The sequence below is a fragment of the Xenopus laevis genome, chromosome 5L (assembly GCF_017654675.1).
Source record: "Xenopus laevis strain J_2021 chromosome 5L, Xenopus_laevis_v10.1, whole genome shotgun sequence".
Taxonomy (NCBI): Eukaryota; Metazoa; Chordata; class Amphibia; order Anura; family Pipidae; genus Xenopus; species Xenopus laevis.
The window spans coordinates 39,747,248-39,768,816 of record NC_054379.1 but is presented as its reverse complement, the minus strand read 5'-3'; the positions used below and the strand labels follow the sequence as shown (position 1 = coordinate 39,768,816).

At 38.5% G+C, this 21,569-nt stretch overlaps 1 protein-coding gene across 6 annotated transcripts in view; it reads left to right on the top strand.

Annotated features, from left to right (window-relative positions):
- The window catches only part of ralgapa2.L (Ral GTPase activating protein, alpha subunit 2 (catalytic) L homeolog), a 223,123-nt gene that overhangs the window by 52,042 nt on the left and 149,512 nt on the right, over positions 1-21,569 (top strand). For 5 of the 6 annotated variants that reach the window (XM_018262908.2, XM_041562669.1, XM_041562672.1 and 2 more), the window contains exons 11-19: positions 1,573-1,746; positions 2,687-2,821; positions 3,778-3,926; positions 11,189-11,300; positions 15,228-15,465; positions 16,946-17,110; positions 17,711-17,851; positions 18,198-18,335; positions 18,448-18,545. In XM_018262908.2, coding sequence (XP_018118397.1) covers positions 1,573-1,746; positions 2,687-2,821; positions 3,778-3,926; positions 11,189-11,300; positions 15,228-15,465; positions 16,946-17,110; positions 17,711-17,851; positions 18,198-18,335; positions 18,448-18,545 — 1,350 coding nt within the window. The remainder of the gene's footprint in view (positions 1-1,572; positions 1,747-2,686; positions 2,822-3,777; positions 3,927-11,188; positions 11,301-15,227; positions 15,466-16,945; positions 17,111-17,710; positions 17,852-18,197; positions 18,336-18,447; positions 18,546-21,569) is intronic. The other variant, XM_041562670.1, reaches the window with a different exon arrangement.

Genomic DNA, 21,569 nt, shown 5'->3' with positions numbered 1-21,569 from the left:
ATTTGATAAAGAGGCCAACATAACACAGAAACCCCTAATATACCCATCACAGTTACCGGTTTCTTCAACAAGTATGAATAAATGCCATTTTCTATGCTGAAATCCAGCTGGTTAACAGTTCTTCTCTTTCTGCATCATTTGAAATCCTGGCAGGGAAGGAGGTACCAAACACTAATGTTACAGATTGTAACAACTTTAGACTAGAAGAAAAGAACTTTCATTTGAAGCAACGTAGAGGGTTCTTCACAGTCAGGACAGTGAGGTTGTGGAATGCACTGCCGGGTGATGTTGTGATGGCTGATTCAGTTAATGCCTTTAAGAATGGCTTGGATGATTTTTTGGACATGCATAATATCAAAGGCTATTGTGATACTAAACTCTATAGTTAGTATAGGTATGGGTATATAGAATTTTAATTAAAAGTAGGGAGGGGTGTGTGTATGGATGCTGGGTTTTCATTTGGAGGGGTCGAACTTGATGGACTTTGTCTTTTTTCAACCCAATTTAACTATGTAACTTCTCCACAGTTTACAGACAGCATGCAGGAACTACATAACCCATCATGTGTGCAGGGAATTGTGGGGTTTGGAGGATGCAGGCTGGGGACCGATGGCTGCTGATACAAAGTAACAGTAGTCAGCCAGCTCAGCAAAGTAGTCCGACAGATCAGCAGGAGAGCAGGGGGCTAGGCTTAGGGAACTGTTCCAAACCATTAAAAATCATGAAAAGTCTGCATATTTTTCAATTGATGTTTATTACAAAGTTGCTTGAAATTAGGTCGACTTTTCAGTTTATATGATTCTTAAAAAGCAATCGCTATAAGCTCACTTATTTTATATGTAAATCATATATGGAAACCTGTAATTATTAATTGATCTTTATATTTATAACATAGATGTATCCCAATTTTATAGTGGGAGTGCAGTTTATTGCTTCCTCCTTGCTTTTTGTTTGGCTAAGGTACGCTCTTAGGTTTAACTTTCTCAAGCAGTACAGGTATAGTATCCCTTATCCGGAAACCCGATATCCAGAAAGCTCCGAATTACGGAATGCCTCCCATAGACTCCATTTTATCCAAATAATTCAAATTTTTAAAAATGATTTCCTTTTTCTCTGTATTACTAAAACAGTAGCTTGTATTTTATCCCAGCTAAGATATAATTAATCCTTATTGGAAGCAAAACCAGCCTATTGGGTTTATTTAATGTTTAAATGAATTTCTAGTAGACATAAGGCATGAAGACCCAAATTATGGAATGATCCGTTATCCGGAAAACCCCAGGTCCCGAACATCCTGGATAACAGGCCCCATACCTGTACAAGAAATTCTTTCTTACAAAAATCTCAGTGCTCTTTAGGGGATAATTGCCAGGGGGATTTTTCTATTTTGTATAGTGATACAGACTATACCGCACTTTGCAAAGAATCCAGTGAAATTGTAAATGTATTCACATGCTGCTTTCTGCTCATAGCCATGTCTTTGTACATGGGTCTGTTAGAAACAAAGCTGAGATGCCACCCTCTGACTTTTGTTTATAACCTTTATGCAAATGTTTTTGTATCCATTGCCAGGCATTTCTATTGCCAGCCTGTGATGTATCTGCTACCAAGAAGGTTGTAAAAGTATATAGAAAATGGATCCTGCAAGACAAGCCCATATTTATGGAGGAGTCTACAAAGACATCTAGTGACCATGAGAATTTTCCTGTACTGGAGTCCACTGTTACAGAGACAGATAGTAAACAGGTAGAGAAGTGCTGGCAATTATGCATTTTATTTTGATTTCTTTCTGCAAGAGGCGGAATGTTGGAAAAGAAACCAGCACGAATGATTAGATTGATGGTCTTGTTATGTCAGTGATGCAACGCATATGATGCATGTTAAAAGTGGAAACATTTTTTAGTACTTTCAGTGATCTTGTTTGGGAACTTCCCACCGGCAAGAATACGAATCGCCGGTGGGATGGCATATGAATCACTATGGATTCCAGAGTCGTCCGAAGTTTCATCATAAGGCATATCAAGGGAGATTAGTCGCCTGAGGTAGAGATTTGTCGCTGGGCGACTTATCTCTCCCGTCTGCCACCTCCCACGCCTTGTTATGGATACATGAATTAATGGTGGAGGCAGTTTTTTTTTGTAAAAAAATACATGCATGTTTTAAGGGTACATACACATTATAAGGGGGAGCGGAGGCACAAAGGAGATATTTATTACCTAATTTTTTAAAGACACTTTTAAAAGTTCCAGGTTTTAAAATAAATACATTTCTTTACTAACTATGCTTCTCCATGTACAAGATGTACAAGATGTACTTACTCCCCAGAGCAGTGTTGCTCACCTATCCTTGTTCTTTCCAATGGCCTCAGAGCAGGTGTTTTTTTTTGGTTTGGAGGCAAGTTTTTGTTAAAAAAAACCCAGGTGTACTGGTGTAGGCTTGCCAGTCCACAAAGAGGACTGGCAAGAGGAAGTAATTATTTTCATTATTTTCATGTGTTGCTCTCCGACTCATTATAATGTGGCTCACGGGTGAAAAAAAAGTTTGGGGACCCCCCGCCCTTGAGTATTTCAGTGCAGTTTCAACAGAGCTGTTGTAACTTTGGATCCTTCCTTCAGTGTCATGAGAGAGGCTTATAAATATGGAAGACTGCCTTTCACATTACATGGGAATTGCTTTCTTTTGTCAGGTCTCTGAACAAAGTGGGCACAAACGTTCTTCTAGCTGGGGAAGGACATACTCTTTCACCAGTGCTGTGAGCAGAGGCTGCGTGTGTGAAGATGAGAACATGGATGTACAAGCTGGGGATCAAGCTGCATTGCAGGTAAATAGGAGGTGGCAGGTCTATACTGGTTTTTATAATAGTACATGGCAGTTCTAAACAAATGCAATTAAATATTAAAAAATATTGGCTGGTCACAATTTGAACCCTCATCCCTTTTTTTAATCCTGCCACGGACACCTCTGAACTACTGGCACTATTGGATTCCTGATTCAAAAATTCCACCAGGCTGTTTCATTATTTAAAATGTTAAGGGCACACTGCACTCATCCATTATCAATATATTAAGGACATTAAATGCTACAAAAATATGCCTACAAACTTGTCACTGTGTAAAATGTATAATGAAGCAATATAATTCTTAATGAACCAGTTGAAAGTGAGTGTAACACAGGCCAGGGATGACTTAGCTTGAGCTTGAATATATTGCAATATTTGGCAAGCAGCTTAATGCACTAATGGGGCAGATTCAATTCAGTGAGAAAAAGGTTTATCACGTGAAAACTCATGGACGAGCTTCAATTCAATTTAGAAAAAACATATCTCCCTGTTTATCACATGAAAAATCTATTGAAGTCTATGGGCAAAAAACTGGAACTGAATTAGGAGAAAAACTTTTTCTCCTCGGGTCGGCATTGTTGCATCTCTCACTTTTTGGGCACATTTATATGTAAATACACAAATAAGGGGGTGCTCTGTGCACACAGCAATCAACAAAATGGTAAATAAAAGAATATTTTACCCTTTTCAGAAAAATATGGGACTGTACAAGCTGTTTATATAAGAAAAATCATTTTGCTTACACAGACATGAACAGATTGTGCAGTCTATGTATTTTCTGTTTCTTACAAGTAGATTTGGCTAGGAAATGTCATTTGCTTTGTGAAGCTGTTTCTGGCTTCCTGATATTAGACTATTCTAAAAACACCCATTCAATGCAAATACTTACAGTATGTATATGTATTCTGCTGTTATCTAATTAACTGTAATCTCTTTAGGTGTTCCTAACCAACTCAGCAAATGTCTTTCTGTTGGAACCTTGTCCAGAGGTCCCTATGCTCTTGGAGGAACAAGTTGAAGCCTGCAAATCTGTTCTAAGTATTTACAGGCGCATGATCATGGACCTTGCTATGGACAAGAAAACATGGTAATTTATTTTTAAGTAATGAAAGATGCTCATTGTTCTGTATTCCGACACCATACCGATATTTTAGGAAGGTTATCACTGCCTACTTGTAATGTTTGGACAATAAGAAACACAACTCTATGGTGGTTATTTACTAAACCTCTAATTTTGGATTTTTTTTGGGGAAAAAAAAAACTAGATTTTTTTCAGAATTTATTATATCCCGATGCTGCAAAAAGCCTGAATCTGAAAATCCACTATCTCAGACCTGCCGATGTCCTGTATAAGTCAATGGGAGGGGCACCTATCCCAATTTGAAGTTATTTTGGTCTGAGCTGGGTATAGCCCCAAAATCCAAATGCTTTGGGAGGTTTTGTTCAAAAACTCTAAAAAGAGTGATTTGGATAAAAAAGCCAGAACAATTTGTAGGATCTGAATTTTCCCTTGATTTTATCAAGTTTTCTGATTAAATCGAGTTTTTTTTTTTTTTTTATTAATAAAGAAGCAAACATCGGGCATGGGAGTTTGGTCATGGTTTTTTTTAAAATTCGTATTTTAGTAAATAACCCCTATATGTAACCAAATTAAACTGGTAGCTCTGGATCGCCACTTGATTCGTTTTCTGATGGATTTTATTTTTTTAATATTTTTCCTTGTAGACTCCTACTGTGCATCTTTCTGTCTTGTAGTTCATTCAAAGAACTACTTGGTTGCTAGTGTCAGTGGCCCCAGCAACCATATCATAACTTAAATATGTGGCCATAGAATATTAAAGTAAAGTCAAATCACTTTTAAGGGCCAACTGCTAATTATATCACCTAGGACTTTAGGGAAACAATCTGTAGTCTTCATAATACAAAATTTCTGTGAATGTGTCCCTTTATTAGTTGGTAGGGTAAAAAAGAACACTAATGCAGCCAGTTCAATAAAAATAATTTAAGTTTTTACACTCCATGCTTCTTATGTCTGTGTATATCAGGTTATCCCGTAAAGGGGTGGTTCACCTTTAAGTTAACCTTTAGTTATAGTTCTAAAATGCACTATTCCTGGCAACTTTTTAAAAATTGTTTTGTATTATTTGCCTTCCTCTTCTATATCTTTTCAGCTTTCTATTGGGGGTCAGTGACCCCAGCAGGCAAAAAACAATTGTTCTGTGAGGCTAATTCTATTATTATTGTTACTTTTTATGACTTATCTTTTTATTCAGTCCCTCTTCTATTCATATTCCAGTTTCTCATTGAAACCACAGCCTGATTGCTAAGGTAATTAAGAACCTAGCAACCAGATAGCTGCTGAAATTCCATACTGGAGAGCTGCTGAACAAACAAAAGCAGCGGCAACTTGTATCAGAATATAAAGGGCAGATTTATCAAGGATCTAATTGAAAATTCGAATTTGAAATTTTCGAAAACATTTTATGGCCAAAACTGTCAAATTTGACTAGGGAGTTATTCAAATTCGAGTTTTTTTTAAAAATTAGATTTGCGAGATTTGCCATACTCTGGTCCTTTAAGAACTCAAATTTTACTATTCGCCACCTAAAACCCACTGAATTGCTGTTTAAGTCAATGGGAGAGACGTCCAGGGATCAATTTAGAGTTGTTTGCAGCCTTCCTGACATTCGAGTTTTTTCAGAGAAAAAGATCGAATCAAATTCGAATCAGGTTTTCTGATGATTCCATTAATCAGAGTTTAAAATATTCGATTTTATTAATACATTTCGATTGATCTATTTCAAATGTATGGGAGTTTCCCAGGTAGACAAAAAGAACCCAATAAATACATTGTGGCCCAAAAGCAACGTGTATATAAAACCACGTCCCTGATATATCGTATAATTCGGACCACGTTACAAATAGAAACAACAGATACTTTTTTAACTAAATGGACTTTGGTAATTCCGCAGACAGACGCTTCTCAAATACTTCAATACCATGCAAACATTGTCTGCTAGCAAATATCAGGAAATTACGTTCCAGATATTACACCATTCATGTCTTACACCACTCAGGCGACATCATATAGGTACTGGACAATATGTCTGAGATGTCACCAGCCCTGAGCTGACCTTGTACACTGTCTTTGGCTCTGTCCCTGGATTCAACAATTATGGGGAGACGTTAAGGAATATTGTAAATCTCTATCACAACATATAGGTTCTCTTACTTTATCGTGAATACCCCCCCCCCCACACACACACACACAATTAAAACTCACGCTCTCACGAGAGACATCTAGCAGAAAAACTAGTGGCAGCAACCAGGAAAACTATTCTGCACCACTGGCTTTCCCCCTCTGCATCTCCACTCTCACTAGTTAAACAGAAACTCCACCACATTTTTCACATGGACTGGTTAGAAACTACCACAAATAAAGAACAATACACAGAAAAGTTATTTTCTACCTGGATGAGCTACATATCCTTTCTCCCCACACATATCGGACATCTCACAGTTTATGCATTCAGGCACACCTCATGGTATGACACGGAATTACTATCCAGCAACAACATAGTGCAAGAAACAGATCAGTATATTCAAAATCTTCACTGACCACAGGAGCAGAGTCAGTGTCGGACTGGGGTGCCAGGGGCCCACCAGAAAACCTTAGGCTGAGGGCCCACTTTCCAAACTATTATACCTCCTCTCCTCACTCAACCTCTTTATTCTCCTAGTCTTTTTTCTCTACATACTATACTCTATTCTTCCATTATTAAATGGGAATGACCATGAAATAGGCCAAATGGTTAGAAGCAAGAGGCCCACTGACACCTGGGCCCACCGGGAGTTTTCCTGGTATCCCGGTGGGCCAGTCCGAGACTGAGTAGAGTCCACGATCACCCCCCAGGAGCCACCAAATCAATAGGATCCTATGTACAAGTTGTGTATAATCAGCAGTGATAAACTTTAATTGTGGGCTATATTGCTGTACAGATCACTGTTCTATTAGAGACAGTTAAGTTGAATCTATAATTTGCTTATTATTATTATTATTATTATTATTTGTTGAGACTGTAATGACCACGGAATTTCTTTTGTGTACCTCCAAACTACTTTCAGTTTATGTTATATTGTTATAAAAATTAAATAAAAACATGTTAAAATAAATAAATTGGTGGTCAGGACCCCCCTATAAGTAAAAAAAAAAAAAAAAACTTACGCCAGGACCACCCCCTTACAAGTAAAGAAAAATCGGGGCCCCAAAGAATATTTTTTTAAAAAAACATTGGCACCAGGGCCCCCCTTACCAATTAAGTTTCTCTTGTTATGCAAATGGCAAGTAACTCATTTCAGTTAAAATGTGCTGTAGCCATTTAAAGGATTCTGTCATGATGTGTTTTTTTTTAATGCCATATTATGCTATGTACATTGCAATTAATTTATTCTACCATATTATGTATGATCCTGTGCTTTCAAAAACAGCCCCACCTCTTTCATCCTCCATTCTGAAAGCTCCAATTTCTCCTTCTTGGTTGTTATTCTCAAATCCACCACTAGGAGGAGCACTTTTTGCAATGCAGATATCCTCTACCGTAAATGAATTTAAATCAATACAATGTTGACTTTTTGAAAGGTTTGTGGGGTGCCCTGGGGTGCTGTTGCCTTTCACTCTGTGTAATGTATCCGGACTAAAGTTATAACTACCTTTCACTGTAGTTAATGTATTTTGGATCTAAAGAGATTGTTTTTGAACATCACTGTACTATTATTTATGTACAAGTTCATTGTGTGTGTTTATATTCCTGAGTAAAAAGCTCTAGAAACTCTCTGTTTGTTTAGGATAGGAGCTGCAGTATTAACGTGGTGTGACATCACTTCCTGCCTGAGTCTCTCCCTGCTCTGGGCTCAGATTACAGTAGAGAAGGGAGGGGGACGGGGGAAGAGGAGCAAACTGAGCATGCTCACGCCCGGGGCAAGGAGGTTTAAGCTGAAAACAGGAAGTCTGATACAGAAGCCCATGTGTACACAATAGAAGGAAAGAAATGCAGTGTTTCTTTTGACAGGGGACTCAGAGCAGCACTACTTTGGGGGTTTACTGGTATATTTAGATGGACCTTTCTGATAAGGCTTACTTAGTTTTAACCTTTCCTTCTCCTTTAATGAGTGAGTCCACAGTAGCTTCCCATCTTCTTTTTTTTGCACATAAACGTCAAGTGGTCTTGGCTGCTGTAACTTGGGTTTAGGGACTAGCTCACAGTGTACAGTATGTTAACATGAAATGATGATAGAAGGCCGATTTGTAATTTAAGGTTCATGTTACATGGCAGCTCAGTGCTTACAACTACATCACCTTTGAGGTGCTATGGGCTAATTTCATTTTCTTCTTGATTTCTGACAACAATCAGCAGTTTCCCAAAATTCACTGTGCAGAATCGCTGACACAAAAATAGCTTAACAAGATTCATGATTGCAAGCTCCTCTGGACAAGGCATTAGTTTTCTTTTCAGACTCATGCATCGGAAGTTCAGAGATACCCTATTCAGGAGCCTATAAACTGTCCTTCACAACATCTATACTCAGCCAAATATTTTAATAGGGGTGTACCGAATCCAGGATTCGGCTGAATCTGAGCCATTTTCAGCAAGGTTTGTCCACATTTAAGAGCCTGCCCAAACTGAATCCAAAACCTAAAAAATAGAGAAAAATTTGCAGTGCAGGTGCTATTCTGTGCACCAATTGTGTGCAATCTCAGTCTGTACGAATTCAATTGCTTGATGTGTTTCAGTATTCTGCTGAATCTGGTGAAGCGGATTCGGGAATCGCCCTAAACCTAAACCGTGATTAGCAGTGTTAGGTACATCCCTATATTTTAAGAACCAGAACAAATATCATCTCCTCACATCCAGGGATGATTCTTAAGAAGAAGCAAAAGCTTATAGATTAATGCAGAATGTTTGTACAAATTGGCTCAGCAAGACAGTTAATATCTCAAAAAAGACATATCTCGGAAGCTTTTGAAAGCTTTAAAACTTGGCAATGGTAACAGCTAATGACTCGTTAATTTAAAATATTCGTCTGTTTTGAAGCATTATACTTAAATTATACTGTCGACTTCTGTGTTCTTCCATCAAAGTGACTTTGTTGAAATGAACACAGAATAAAGGAAAGAAACATTAGATTTATCAGTTGCAAACTACAGTCTGGCAGCTTAAACAAATGGTACCAGTTACTTAATGGATGCCCCTTCACAGAACAAGATTTATGTCCTATCACAAATGGGTTTAATGCAAGATTTTTGATTGGGTTGCAGAAATGCTGCTTTAAGTATGTATGACGCTAACTGTGTAACGGTATAAAAGCCATTTTTTTTTTTTACTTTATTTTTATCATTTTGATAAAAAGAATCAATATTACATGAGAAGAAAAGTGTCAAAGATGGAATGTTCATACTAGAAGTGCATTAGTGCTTGTGATTATTGATTATGGTGTTAAATGTTTTAATCCTGTATAGTATGTATTTATAGATCCCCTTTGATGGAAAATACTTCATCATGGAAAGGTATCTTTGTACCCTTAGGGGCCGATTCATGAAGCTCGAGTGAAGGATTCGAATTAAAAAAACTTCGAATTTCGAAGTGTTTTTTGGGCTACTTCGACCATCGAATGGGCTACTTCGACCTTCGACTACGAATCGAACGATTCGAACTAAAAATCGTTCGACTATTCGACCATTCGATAGTCGAAGTACTGTCTCTTTAAGAAAAACTTCGACCCTCTACTTCGGCAGCTAAAAGCTACCGAAGTCAATGTTAGCCTATGGGGAAGGTCCCCATAGGCTTGCCTGAGATTTTTTGATCGAAGGATATTCCTTCGATCGTTGGATTAAAATCCTTCGAATCGCTCGAATCGTTCGATTCAAAGGATTTAATCGTTCGATCGAAGGAATAATCCTTCGATCGTTCGATCGCAGGATTTGCGGTAAATCGTTCGACTTCGATATTACGATTTTAGTTCCTAGTCGAATATCGAGGGTTAATTAACCCTCGATATTCGACCCTTCATACATCTGCCCCATAAAGTTTGGGTGAAAGGTTTAAAGGGACTGTAGCTTCTTATATTCAAATAAATAGTGTGCATAGTATTTTAATGATAACAAAGCACAAATGCAGTTGTTTTTCAATTTTTTTGGGGTGGTTCAGGCCTCTATTGAGACACGTGCGCACGCACTCATAGTTTGCATTACGGATCCATTCTCAGGAAACCCAGAAAGGTCCGAATTACGTAAAGGCTGTCTCACATAGACACAATTTTATCCAAATAATCCAATTTTTTTTACCAAAAAAAATTATTTTTTCTCAATGATAATAACAGTACCTTGCACTTGATCCAAACTGAGATCTAATTAATTCTTATTGGAAGCAAAACCTATTGGTTTTTTTTAATGTTTACATGATTTTCTAGTAGACTTGAGGTATGAAGATCCAAACAGGCCCAAACAAATAACAGGTCCCATACCTGTACGTAAAATGCTCCCATGCTGTTCCACCTAGTGGTAGATATGAGAGTACCACCGAGCAGGAGAAATAGGAGCAACGCTTGAGTCATTATGGGCTCGGCGATAACGTGAGGCAACAACTGCATAATAACCTGAGATGACCACACGCATTATTAAAACAAAAAAATGCATTTATTGGTTCTAAGTAACATTTTAAATGTTAGAAAACGGTATTTGCAATGTACAGTGTAATATAGTACATTTTACAGTAGACTTCTAATAGACTTAAAGTGATACTGACACTAAAAGTTTTCTTTTCAAAATATTAATCTACATTAAAAGTTACCTATAGGTCATGTTGATCGTTTTTCGCTGATAGTTCTGCTTTTGTAAGTAATGTCACTCGAAGTTCCTAAACCTGTCTGTTTTGCCAACCTGACTGTCCCATCTTAACCTGTCAGAGTTTTTAATGCTAACAGACTACTGCTGCACAAATATGGCAGCCCCCACATAGAGGAACATGGGGGTAAGAAAGGTAATGTAAAAGCATCAGGCAAATATTTTTATGGCAAAATTATAAATAGCATTGAAAGACAATTTTATGATAGATATTTTCTGATGTCTGTATCTCTTTAAGGTATGAAGATCCAAATTACAGAAAGATCCATTGTCTGGAAAACCCCAGGTCCTGAGCATTCTGGATAACTGGTCCCAAACTTTTATTAAAAAAACGACACCCTAACAATCATGACAGGATTCCTTTAATTGCACTTTCTCATTTGTACAGCCATTCTACCTGTATAGTATTGTTGGCTGAACCAAACTGGAATGATTTTTGTTTTGCTTAGGGAGCAAATGCTGCAGATATTGCTGAGGATAACAGAAGCCGTTGTTCAGAAACCAAAGGACAATGTGAAGAAAGACCTCTACTCTCAGGACTTGGCCGGTGTTCTATTTCGGGTAGGTATATTGACATGGAAAATGTATGCAAAGCAAATGGAAGAAACCCCAGTTTTACTACTGAAGTATCCATAAAATACCTTATACGCTGATGTTCACATGCTGAGTTTTAAAGTTAGCTTAGGAACATGTGCCAGCTGTTGCATAGATTTGCATGCTGACCGTTCTTTTAAAAGGAAATAGATCTCATCAATTATGACCAACTAAGGTGCTCTAAAGACACTTCCCTGCAATATGAATTCAATGAACTTGTTGAGCAGCAGTTGAGTATAGATTACTAAACTCTGCAATGAACTGAATATATAGCCAATGAACATATATTAATTTATAGATGTCTAATAGAAAATATTTTAGGAACAATAAGAATAATTGCTAAATGGTGTGCAGAGATATCAAGCTTTCAGCATGATCTGTGGATATAAAATACAGAGTGATCAGTCTGGCATTCTACCTCACAATCTGACTCATCAATCCTTTAAACCCCCTTATTCTTCTAATGATCTAATCTGTTGTGGTCAATTTTTTTTAACTCCCGTGTAGTATGTGTTTATATATCCCCTTTGATGAAAAATATTCCTTCATGAAAAAGTATCTTTGTACCCATAGTCCTTATCCTTGGGTAAAAGGTTTGAAGGGACTATGGGTGTTTTTGTTTAAAAATAGTTGTTTTTTGGGCTTCAGATCCCTCTTGGAAGTCCACAAATAGTCTAGGCCCTCATATCAAGAGATAGTGTAAAAAGGCAAAATAATAGTCTCCCTGGACAGTGTCAGATTGCCTTGCCTGGGATTTTTACCTGGTGGGCCATTTGACCTTTCTGAAACACAAAGCATTAACTTTTTTCTACCTATTCCTGATTCTGTTTGTGTTTACTACCAGCTGTAAAAAGATAGGAAAGAGGTAAATAGAACTGTGATGGTGGGATTGAAGCGAAATGTATTGGCACATACACGCAGGAGGATCTATGGAGGCTGTTTAATATAAGGGCTGCTAGGATGAGTTGCACAGTGTAAATGGGAGAGCAAGAGCTAATAGGTTGAGATAGCACAGGGACAGAAAGCTTCAGCCTGCATACTTCTGACTAATGGTCGTATTTTTTTGGCCAGTGCTTCCCTCATGAAGCAGATATTTTACAAGGTTAATGTCATATCGGAAGATTAAGTAGCATCTTATGCAAATTGCCATCTCTAAACAAAATATACATAAAATGCATTTATGCATTTTCTGACATATTAGAAATAATTAGGAACCAATGGTTCATAGCCATTCTGGCTCTGCCTCTTTGCTCAGCATCCTTTCCCGTAATAAAAACCTGGTTCAAGGTGAAGAGTGTTGGGCCATCAGACAAAAGGGAGAGCTCTAGTTTAGCATGAACGGTGTTCTTTGCCATTACAGTTAGGCACATAAATCTTTGGACAGAGACAACTTTTTTCTAATTTTGGTTCTGTACATTACCACAATGATTTTTAAATGAAACTACTCCGATGCAGTTAAACTGCAGACTTGAAGCTTTAATTCAGTGGGTTGAACAAAAATATTGCACAAAAATGTGAGGAACTAAAGATGGCCATAGATGCAAAGATCTCATCGTACGAATCAAGGATTTGTGCGATTTTCGGAACGTGTGTGGAGAGTCCCGACATTTTTCGTCCAGTGGAGATCGGTCGTTTGGTCGATCGGACAGTTTAGAAAATTTCTGTCGGCTGCGGGTAATATCTCTCCGTGTATTGCCAATCGTACGATTTTCAGTGGGAGACTGTCAGTAGCTTTGTCTATCGTACGATTGCTGTCAGGGGCAGAACATCGGCTGATCTGTTCTTTAACTACTTTATTTGGTCGGAATGGTAAGACTTTGATCTGAATGGTTAGTGGCAGGTTGGGAGATTGGAAAGTCCGATCGTACATTGATTCGTCCGATCGGATCTTTGCGACTATGGCCAGCTTAAAGCCTTTTTTTAACACAATCACTTCATTTCAGGGGCTCAAAAGCAATTAGACCATTGATTTACAGGCTATTTCATGGGCAGGCATGGGCAATTCCTTCGTTATGTCATTATCAAATGACAGATACAAGCCCTGCAGTTGATGTGAGGGGGGGTACTTGTATGTGGATGATTTCGCTGTGAACAGACAACATGTGGTCAAAGGAGCTCTCCATGCAGGTGAAACAAGCCACCCTTAAGCTGCAAAAACAGAAAAAAAAACAACTAAGAAATTGCTACAATATTAGGAGTGCCAAAATCTACAGTTTGGTACATCCTAAGAAAGAAAGAAATCACTGGTGAACTCAGCAACGCAAAAAAACCTGGACGTCCACGGAAGACAACAGTGGTGGATGGTCACAGAATCATTTCCATGGTGAAGAGAAACCCCTTCACAACAGCCAAACAAGTGAACAACACTCTCCACGAGGTAGGCATATTGATATCCAAGTCTACCATAAAGAGAAGACTGCATTAAACTAAATACAGAGGGTACACTGAGAAGGGGCTAGCCACTCACAAGCCTCAAGAATAGAAAGGCTAGATTGGACTTTGCTAAAAAAAAAAAAAAAAAAACATCTAAAAAACCAGCACAGTTCTGGAAAAACATTCTTTGGACAGATGAAACCAAGATCAACCTCAACCAGAATGATGGTAAGAAAAAAATATGGAGAAGGCATGGAACAGCTCATGATCCAAAGCATACCACATCTCTATAAAACATGGCGGAGGCAGTGTGATGGCTTGGGTGTGCATGGCTGCCAGTGGCACTGGGACACCACTGTTTATCCATGATGTGACACAGGACAGAAGCAGCCGAATGAATTCTGAGGTATTCAGAGACGTACTGTCTGCTCAAATCCATCTAAAAGCAGTCAAATTGTTTGGGAGGCGTTTTATAATGACCCAAAACATACAGCCAAAGCAACCCAGGAGTTTATTAAATCAAAGAAGTGGAATATTCTAAAATGGCCAAGTCAGTCACCTGATCTGAACCCAATTGAGCTGCATTTCACTTGTTGAAGTCTAAACTTCGGACTGAAAGGCCCACAAACAAACAGCAACTGGATACCACTGCAGTAAAGGCCTGGCAGAGCATTAAAAAGGAGGAAACCCAGAATCTGGTGATGTCCATGAGTTCAAGACGTCAGTCATTTCCAGCAAGAGGTTTTCAACCAAGTATTAGAAATGAACATTTTATTTTCAGTTTTTTAATTTCTCCAATTGCTGTTGAGCCCCTGAAATGAAGTGATTGTGTTAAAAAAAGGCTTTAGTTCCTCACATTTTTATGCAATCTTTTTGTTCAACCCACTGAATTAAAGCTGAAAGTCTGCAGTTCAACTGCATCTGAGTTGTTTCATTTAAAATTCATTGTGTTAATGTACAGAACCAAAATTAAAAAAAAAGTTGTCTCTGTCCAAAGATTTATGGGCCTAACTGTATACCATTTTCCTAAAATGTTATATTTAATCAGAAAAAGACTGTATAAATAAAAGCAATTTCGATCTTTTAGTATATTTTATATATTTATAAAATCATTTTTTTTTGTCATTTATGCCAGAACCTTAGCTATTGTTTGATCATGTATAGACTGTCTCTACAGGTATGAGCAGCATTCTCACTGTAGCATTAGTGGAGGCTCTGTGAGACGTTCCACAAATATAATTGGGACGGTGATATTCTCTTTAGTTAACTATTAAGAATTGCTGCTACAATGCTGAAATAGTTTACCTATTTTTTTGTAAATGCAGTGCTTGATACATTGTCTCAGCAGCCCAGACAGCAGTTCATGCTAAACATCCATTGCACTGGCCTTCTCTCCTTTTGAAGCTATATTACTTCTATGATACATTTGGCAACTTCTTATCATATACTTGGTGTTATGACATCATCAAAACTATAAAAGTCTTCAATATTGTACTCATGTTCCAAATCTGTTTCTTGTAGACTCTCATTGTAGCTTGGATTCGAGCCAATCTGTGTGTTTATATATCTCGAGATTTGTGGGATGAACTACTGAGTGTCCTGTCCTCACTTACCGACTGGGAAGAACTTATTAATGAGTGGTCGCAGATTATGGATTCTCTCACCGCAGTGCTGGCCAGGACGGTGTATGGTTTAGATATGAACAGCTTACCTCTAGACAAGCTCAGTGAGCAAAAGGAGAAGAAACAAAGAGGCAAAGGTGAATTTTCCTAAACACAATTTTCTTGTGTCAGTGTGTCTATTTGTTCCATCACAGTAGTCTGCAAAACCTGTTTTATGTAGACCAGTGATCCTCTACCAGTGGCTCGTAAGCTCATTATCCCTTGGATGTTGCTCTCGGTGGCCTTAAAGCAGGTGCTTATTTTTGAATTTCTAGCTTTAAGGCAAGTTTTAGTTGCATAAAAACTCAAGTACTGCCAAAAAAAGCATCCTATAGGCTGCCAGTCCACATAGGTGCTACTTATAGCCGATCAAAATGCTTGTGTTTCCCTCCAACTTTTTTTTACATTTGAATGTGGCTCACAGCCTGATTTAAACTATGCACTGAAAACAAATGTAGGAAATATAACTTCATGCAAATCTAAACATCATCCCCATGACATTTAATCGGCTAGCACTATTGTTTGTGTGGACCAGCACAGAGAACCCTCTGCTGGCTGACCATGAATTTCTTCCAAGACTTTGGACTCCTAGTCCCTCATTAACTATATAATGTTATGTATACTTTAAGATTTTCATGTCCTGCATCTTTTCACCTCTTAATGTAATTTTAATGTTAAAGTACACAAGTTTGATATCTAAATCAGAATCTGGATACCCTCGAAATAAAGTCACAATTTTGGCCACTAGGTGTCCTTCCAGGAAAACAAAATGAATAACTTTGCTAACTGAAAGACCCAAGCGAGATGCTTAACAGTATGAGAGAGTGAAGCACTGCATGATTGTAAATTGGGAAGTGTAGATATGTGTAGCAATAAAAGTAAAGGGCATTCATGATGAGTTTGATATAAATAGAGCAGCTTAAAATTATGGCACACCAACAAAATAACTATTTATTTGTGTGTGTGTGTGTGTGTGTGTGTGTGTGTGTGTGTGTGTGTGTGTGTGTGTGTGTGTGTATATATATATATATATATATATATATAATCAGTGGCGTAACTAGATGTTACTGGGCCCCACAGCAAATTAATTTTAGGGCCCCAAACATATCCAGAGGTTGTCCTGTTTTACCAAAATGTATTGAAATTGTATATGAATTTGAGCCTCATGGGGCCCCCTATACCTCCTGGGCCCCCTGCAGCCACAGGGTCTGCTTCCTCTGTAGTTACGCCCCTGATATATATATATATATAGAGATAGATAGAGATAGATAGATATAGATAGATATAGATAGATATAGAGAGATATAGAGATATAGAGATATAGAGATATAGAGATATAGATATATATATATATAAAAAGAGAGAGAGAGAGATGTATATTGATATATATAATTTTTTTTAAAAAAAATCTTTTGGTATATTGAGCCTAAATTTAGCAGAATTCTATTCAGTGACCTCCAATGACATTTTAGTAATATTAAATTATTTATTAGTGGAGGGTTATCTACAAATTTGGTTTGCTAGAATAAGAGCAATAATATTATTATTAATTACCTGTCTTGTTTCCTGTGGCTGTAGGTGGCTTCCCAGATCCTCAGAAAGGAGCTGCTGTTGGCAGGTCATTTTCGCTTAGTTGGAGGAGCAATCCAGAGTCTCACGAACCTATGAGATTTCGGAGTGCCACCACCTCAGGAGCACCTGGGGTGGAGAAAGCAAGGAACATTGTGCGGCAAAAAGCAACAGGTAATGCACCTCAAGTGGAAACATGATCGTTAATCTCTGTTAATTCCTCCCAATGTATCTTACTTAATGGACTTTTCATATGTAGAAAATTTAATTCCTGAAAAGATAATGGTAAACTGATCATTTTCTGTGTCTGTCGCTGACTAATAGTGTCGAGCATTTACTTTGTTTTGCACTATGTACCGTGCCAATGCATTCTGCACCCACTTAGATACTACACTTTAAGAGCACTGGCATTAAATTTCTGCAGGATTGCCTTGGAACCTTCTTTACTTAATGATTAACATCTTTGCTATGTGCCTATTTAGCGCGCATTCTGCACAAGGAGGGAATTTCATAGGCTGACTGTATGCGCTAGCAGTTACAATAGTAATGTAATGTGAAAGCTTTAATTTCCCTTAAACATTCTAAGTCTATTCTAAACTATGTTCAGTTTAGCCCCAAGATCACATCAGATCATCAGTCAGCTATGCCCCCATCCCTGTCTATTTTGGCTGATTTCCCTGACTCATGTGTTGATAACGGTGTGAACTATTGCTGTTTTTAAGAACTTTATTAAGGTTTTGTCTTATTCCCCCAATGTTTCTTCTTCTCTAAAAGCTAAGCGAAGCCAATCTATCAGCAACTGTGTGCATCTCTATGAGGCATTGCCAGCAGCTAAAAGTGTCCCTCATCTTCTGCACACTGTGAGCTCTCTCTTACCTGGTATTTCTTCTACTTCTTGTTCTCAAAGGCTTTCAGGTACTGTACCTAATTCTTCCCTCTTACTAATTCACCTTTATTTCCTGTACAATTAATGCTCTGGAGATCACTTTCTTAACCTAACAATCAATTAATCTGCTCCAAGAAACCTGTAACATTTGAAGGAAGGAGGTAACATCAAAAGATCATATATATTTGTTAAATGATTTGTAAAAGTTTGGCACTGAATCATGTGACTTTTTCATTGTTCACATTTCGAGCCATTGCCTAACAGTCAACTAATGTATTTGAAGGTGCGGAACAGTTTTGATTTTATTTGCTTTTTGGGTGGGATAAATTGTATACTTTTACATTACACTGCTAAAAGCTTAATTTGCCTTTTCAGAAGTTGATGAAATACAGCCACAGGAAGGTGCTGCAGGATCTGAATCTTGTTCTGGAAATTGTGAACAAGAATCACAGGAATTAGCACGCAGTTGCAGTACATCTGACTTAGCAGAACCATGTCCTGATCTTACTCAAGGTGAAACTCATTTTTCAACTGACCAGAGTACTATATAGATCTCCTTTATTCGTTTTGCTTTATCTGGCATGTTATCCTGAACTCTGTACTTTTATCTTTAAAATAAACATAGGTCAGAAAATTGACTACTCTATAAGTGAAAGTTCTACTGACTCCACATTTGTCCAAGAATCTGCTGGAAGAGGAAAGAGCGATAATGATGCCCCAACGGTAATCTCTAGGGTTTTTCTATTGTCCATTGACTGACCCTGGAAAATATTGGTAATGCTAATTACATAGTCATTAAGTGACAGTAAGCTTGACTAGAGCTCATTGGTCTTCAGGGTGAGCTCTCCAGGGAACACAGAAGGTAGTTGACATTGTCTCATTCACCAATAAATACTATGGTAAACATGCTGTTCTAGGGGCTTTATTGCACATTATGGAATATATTAATCTAACCCGCAGACAATTGCAGGACACATTAGACAAGCAAACAATTATATACCTATACCTCTGTTCACATTAAAATGAATGAAACACCACCAAATGTGTAGTGTGACATATATGTGCACATAGATATCCATCCTGCTGAACTTTCAGCATAACCTGGCAAAGGTTATTCTGTGTTCTAGTTCTGTAACAGCTTGATATTTATAGGTAACCTGTTAGTTAGATACCATGTGTGGATATTTGCTCTGTATTTTCTAATGTAATCTATGAAAAGCAGAATTATTGGATAATTAACAAAACATAGACACACTGGTTGGATGTGTACATTTCTAGAAAGGTGTTTGTTATTCTGTGCAGTGATGAATTCCTCAGTGTTTGAGCATTCTCTTGGGTATTACGTTTGCTTTCTGGTACTAGATCTATGATGTAACCTTGTGTAATAGTGAGCCTTTAAACAGAAATCAATTACTAAAATAACACAACTCTCTCATGGAATGCCTGCATAGACCTTACTGGCGTCAGTAACTGAATAATTGCTTTTGATGTAAATCGTTAATAATGTGAGTGAGTGGGCATACATCAAACCTAATCAATTAAAATGTCTCCCATAGTCACCCATGTCAGCATTCACCCATGGGTTGATTCCCCCCTGCAGGCCAGCGGGCAGGACCTCTCACTAACAATTCAAAAGTTCTACTTCCTCCCTACCCCCTTGTCTTTTTTGTCCTGTCCGGGCCAGGTATAGGAGTGCTGTGTTAGAAGAAACAAAGCTATGGATACTGGATATGGTAAGGGTCCGAGGAGCTCCCCGTGTTGGGGTTAGCAAAGGACTGACGTACATGCTCGTGGCTTTCCTCCCGTTCGTCGGGTCAGGAGGTTGCGAAGGAGCGTTGTGACTGGATCCTCCCGCTAAGCAGGTTAGGTGAGAGTCGGGCGCTTGGAAGAAGAACCACGAGGATGTCGGCAAAGTGCAGTACAGTGGACGCGGTCGGATGTGACGTTAATGGCGGAAGTTACCGAGCGGCCATTTTGGTTAATGGCTAGGGATGGGCGAATTTGACCTGTTATGTTTCGCCAAAAAGTCGCCGCCAGCAAAATGTCGCAGACGCCGATTAAAGTTTATGGGCATCAAAAAAAAATGTTGTTGCGCGGCAAAAAAATTCGCCCATCCCTATTAATGGCATTATGCTCAAGGGAAGGGGAGCGACAGAAGATGGCGGTTGGCGCCAAAAGTTAGCGTCAATCCCTGGAATCGGCATAAGTAACAGAGGGGCAGTAATAAAAGGAAAATTTTTAAAATATCCTGCATGCTGCCTATCCTATTTAAACAGAAGTGTCTTCCTGTGGGTGCCATTTTGCCACTCAGAGTATCTGAGTATTGAAGGCATCGGTGACAGGTATGTGGGGGACATGAAAGTCCTTTAAAGTTTGAGAAAGAAGCTGATTATTGTTTATTTCTCTGATTAGCTGACCAATGGAACCTGGTATGATGGGGAAAGCTGCCAACCCTAAAGGGAAAAGGTGATGTATGCTATCAGAAGATCTATATCAAGGGCAGAGGGCTCAATTAGTAACATTATGTTGTTTATGTGCAGCCTTCATGCCACAGATGGGAAAAAAGACAAGTCTCCGGAGAAATCTACAGCTTCTGGTGAAAAGCAACAGGATCCAGGAACCTCTGTGTCACAAGAGAACCAATTGTTTGCCGAGTCCTTAGCCTCAGTTATTAAACAGGCAGATATACAAGGATTTCAATAAGTCTCCGGTTCTAAGAAGAGACCAAGGCATTATCATGGGAGACCAGGAGAGTCTTTCTTAGAAGTGTCAGAAGGAGATTTGTCGGCTGATTCAGATGTCCTGTCTCAGGCAGGATCAGAGGAAAGGAAGATTGAGTCTGAGAAAGAATCCACATTTGATCTGGCAGTAATTGAGCCATTGATTAAGGCAGTAAGGCAGACCCTGACTTTCCCTACAGATTCAGCAAAATTGTCATCAGATGATAAGCTATTCCCATCTTCAAAGAAGAAAGCAATGTGTTTTCCGGTTCATTCATCAATCAAGGAAATCATTGCAACGGAGTGGAAAATGACAGAAAAAAGAGCTCAAACTGCGGGAAAATTTAATAAGAAATACCCCTTCGATGAGCAAGATTCTAAGCCTTGGGAGTCTCCACCAAAGGTGGATGCAGCTGTGGTGAGACTGGCTAAAAAAAAACTACACTTCCAGTGGATGATGCAGCGGTCTCTAATGATACGATGGAAAAGAAGATGGAGTTCAATTTAAGGAAAGCTTTTGGAGCTGCGGGTGTAACATGTAAGCCGGCAGTGGCACTGACTTCGGTGTCTAGGGCATTGAAAGTATGGCTTTCTGAATTAGGAGAAGCAATATCATCTAATGTAAAAACACCACAATTGTTAGAGAAGTTAGTTAGCTGACTGTAGAATGGCAACAGAATACATGACAGAAGCATCGATAGATATGGTGCTTTTTCGGCAAGATCTATGGCATTATCAGTGGCCGCCAGGAGATCGCTATGGCTGAAAAACTAATCTTTGGCAATTGCTATTTGAAGGAGAAATGTTATTTGGAGAAAAACTTGATACAATTATCAAGAAAGTATCAGGAGGAAAAAGTGTGTTCCTGCCTCAAGATAACCAAGCTAAGAGAGCACGGTTGGAGTCGGGTTTCATCAAAGCGAAAGAGAAGTCGTTTAGAACTTCGAGACAGTACAAGCCTGGTAGAGAGTACTCTAGGCAGTCCTCTTGGAGATCGGGACGTCCAAATTCCAGAGGGGCCTCAAAG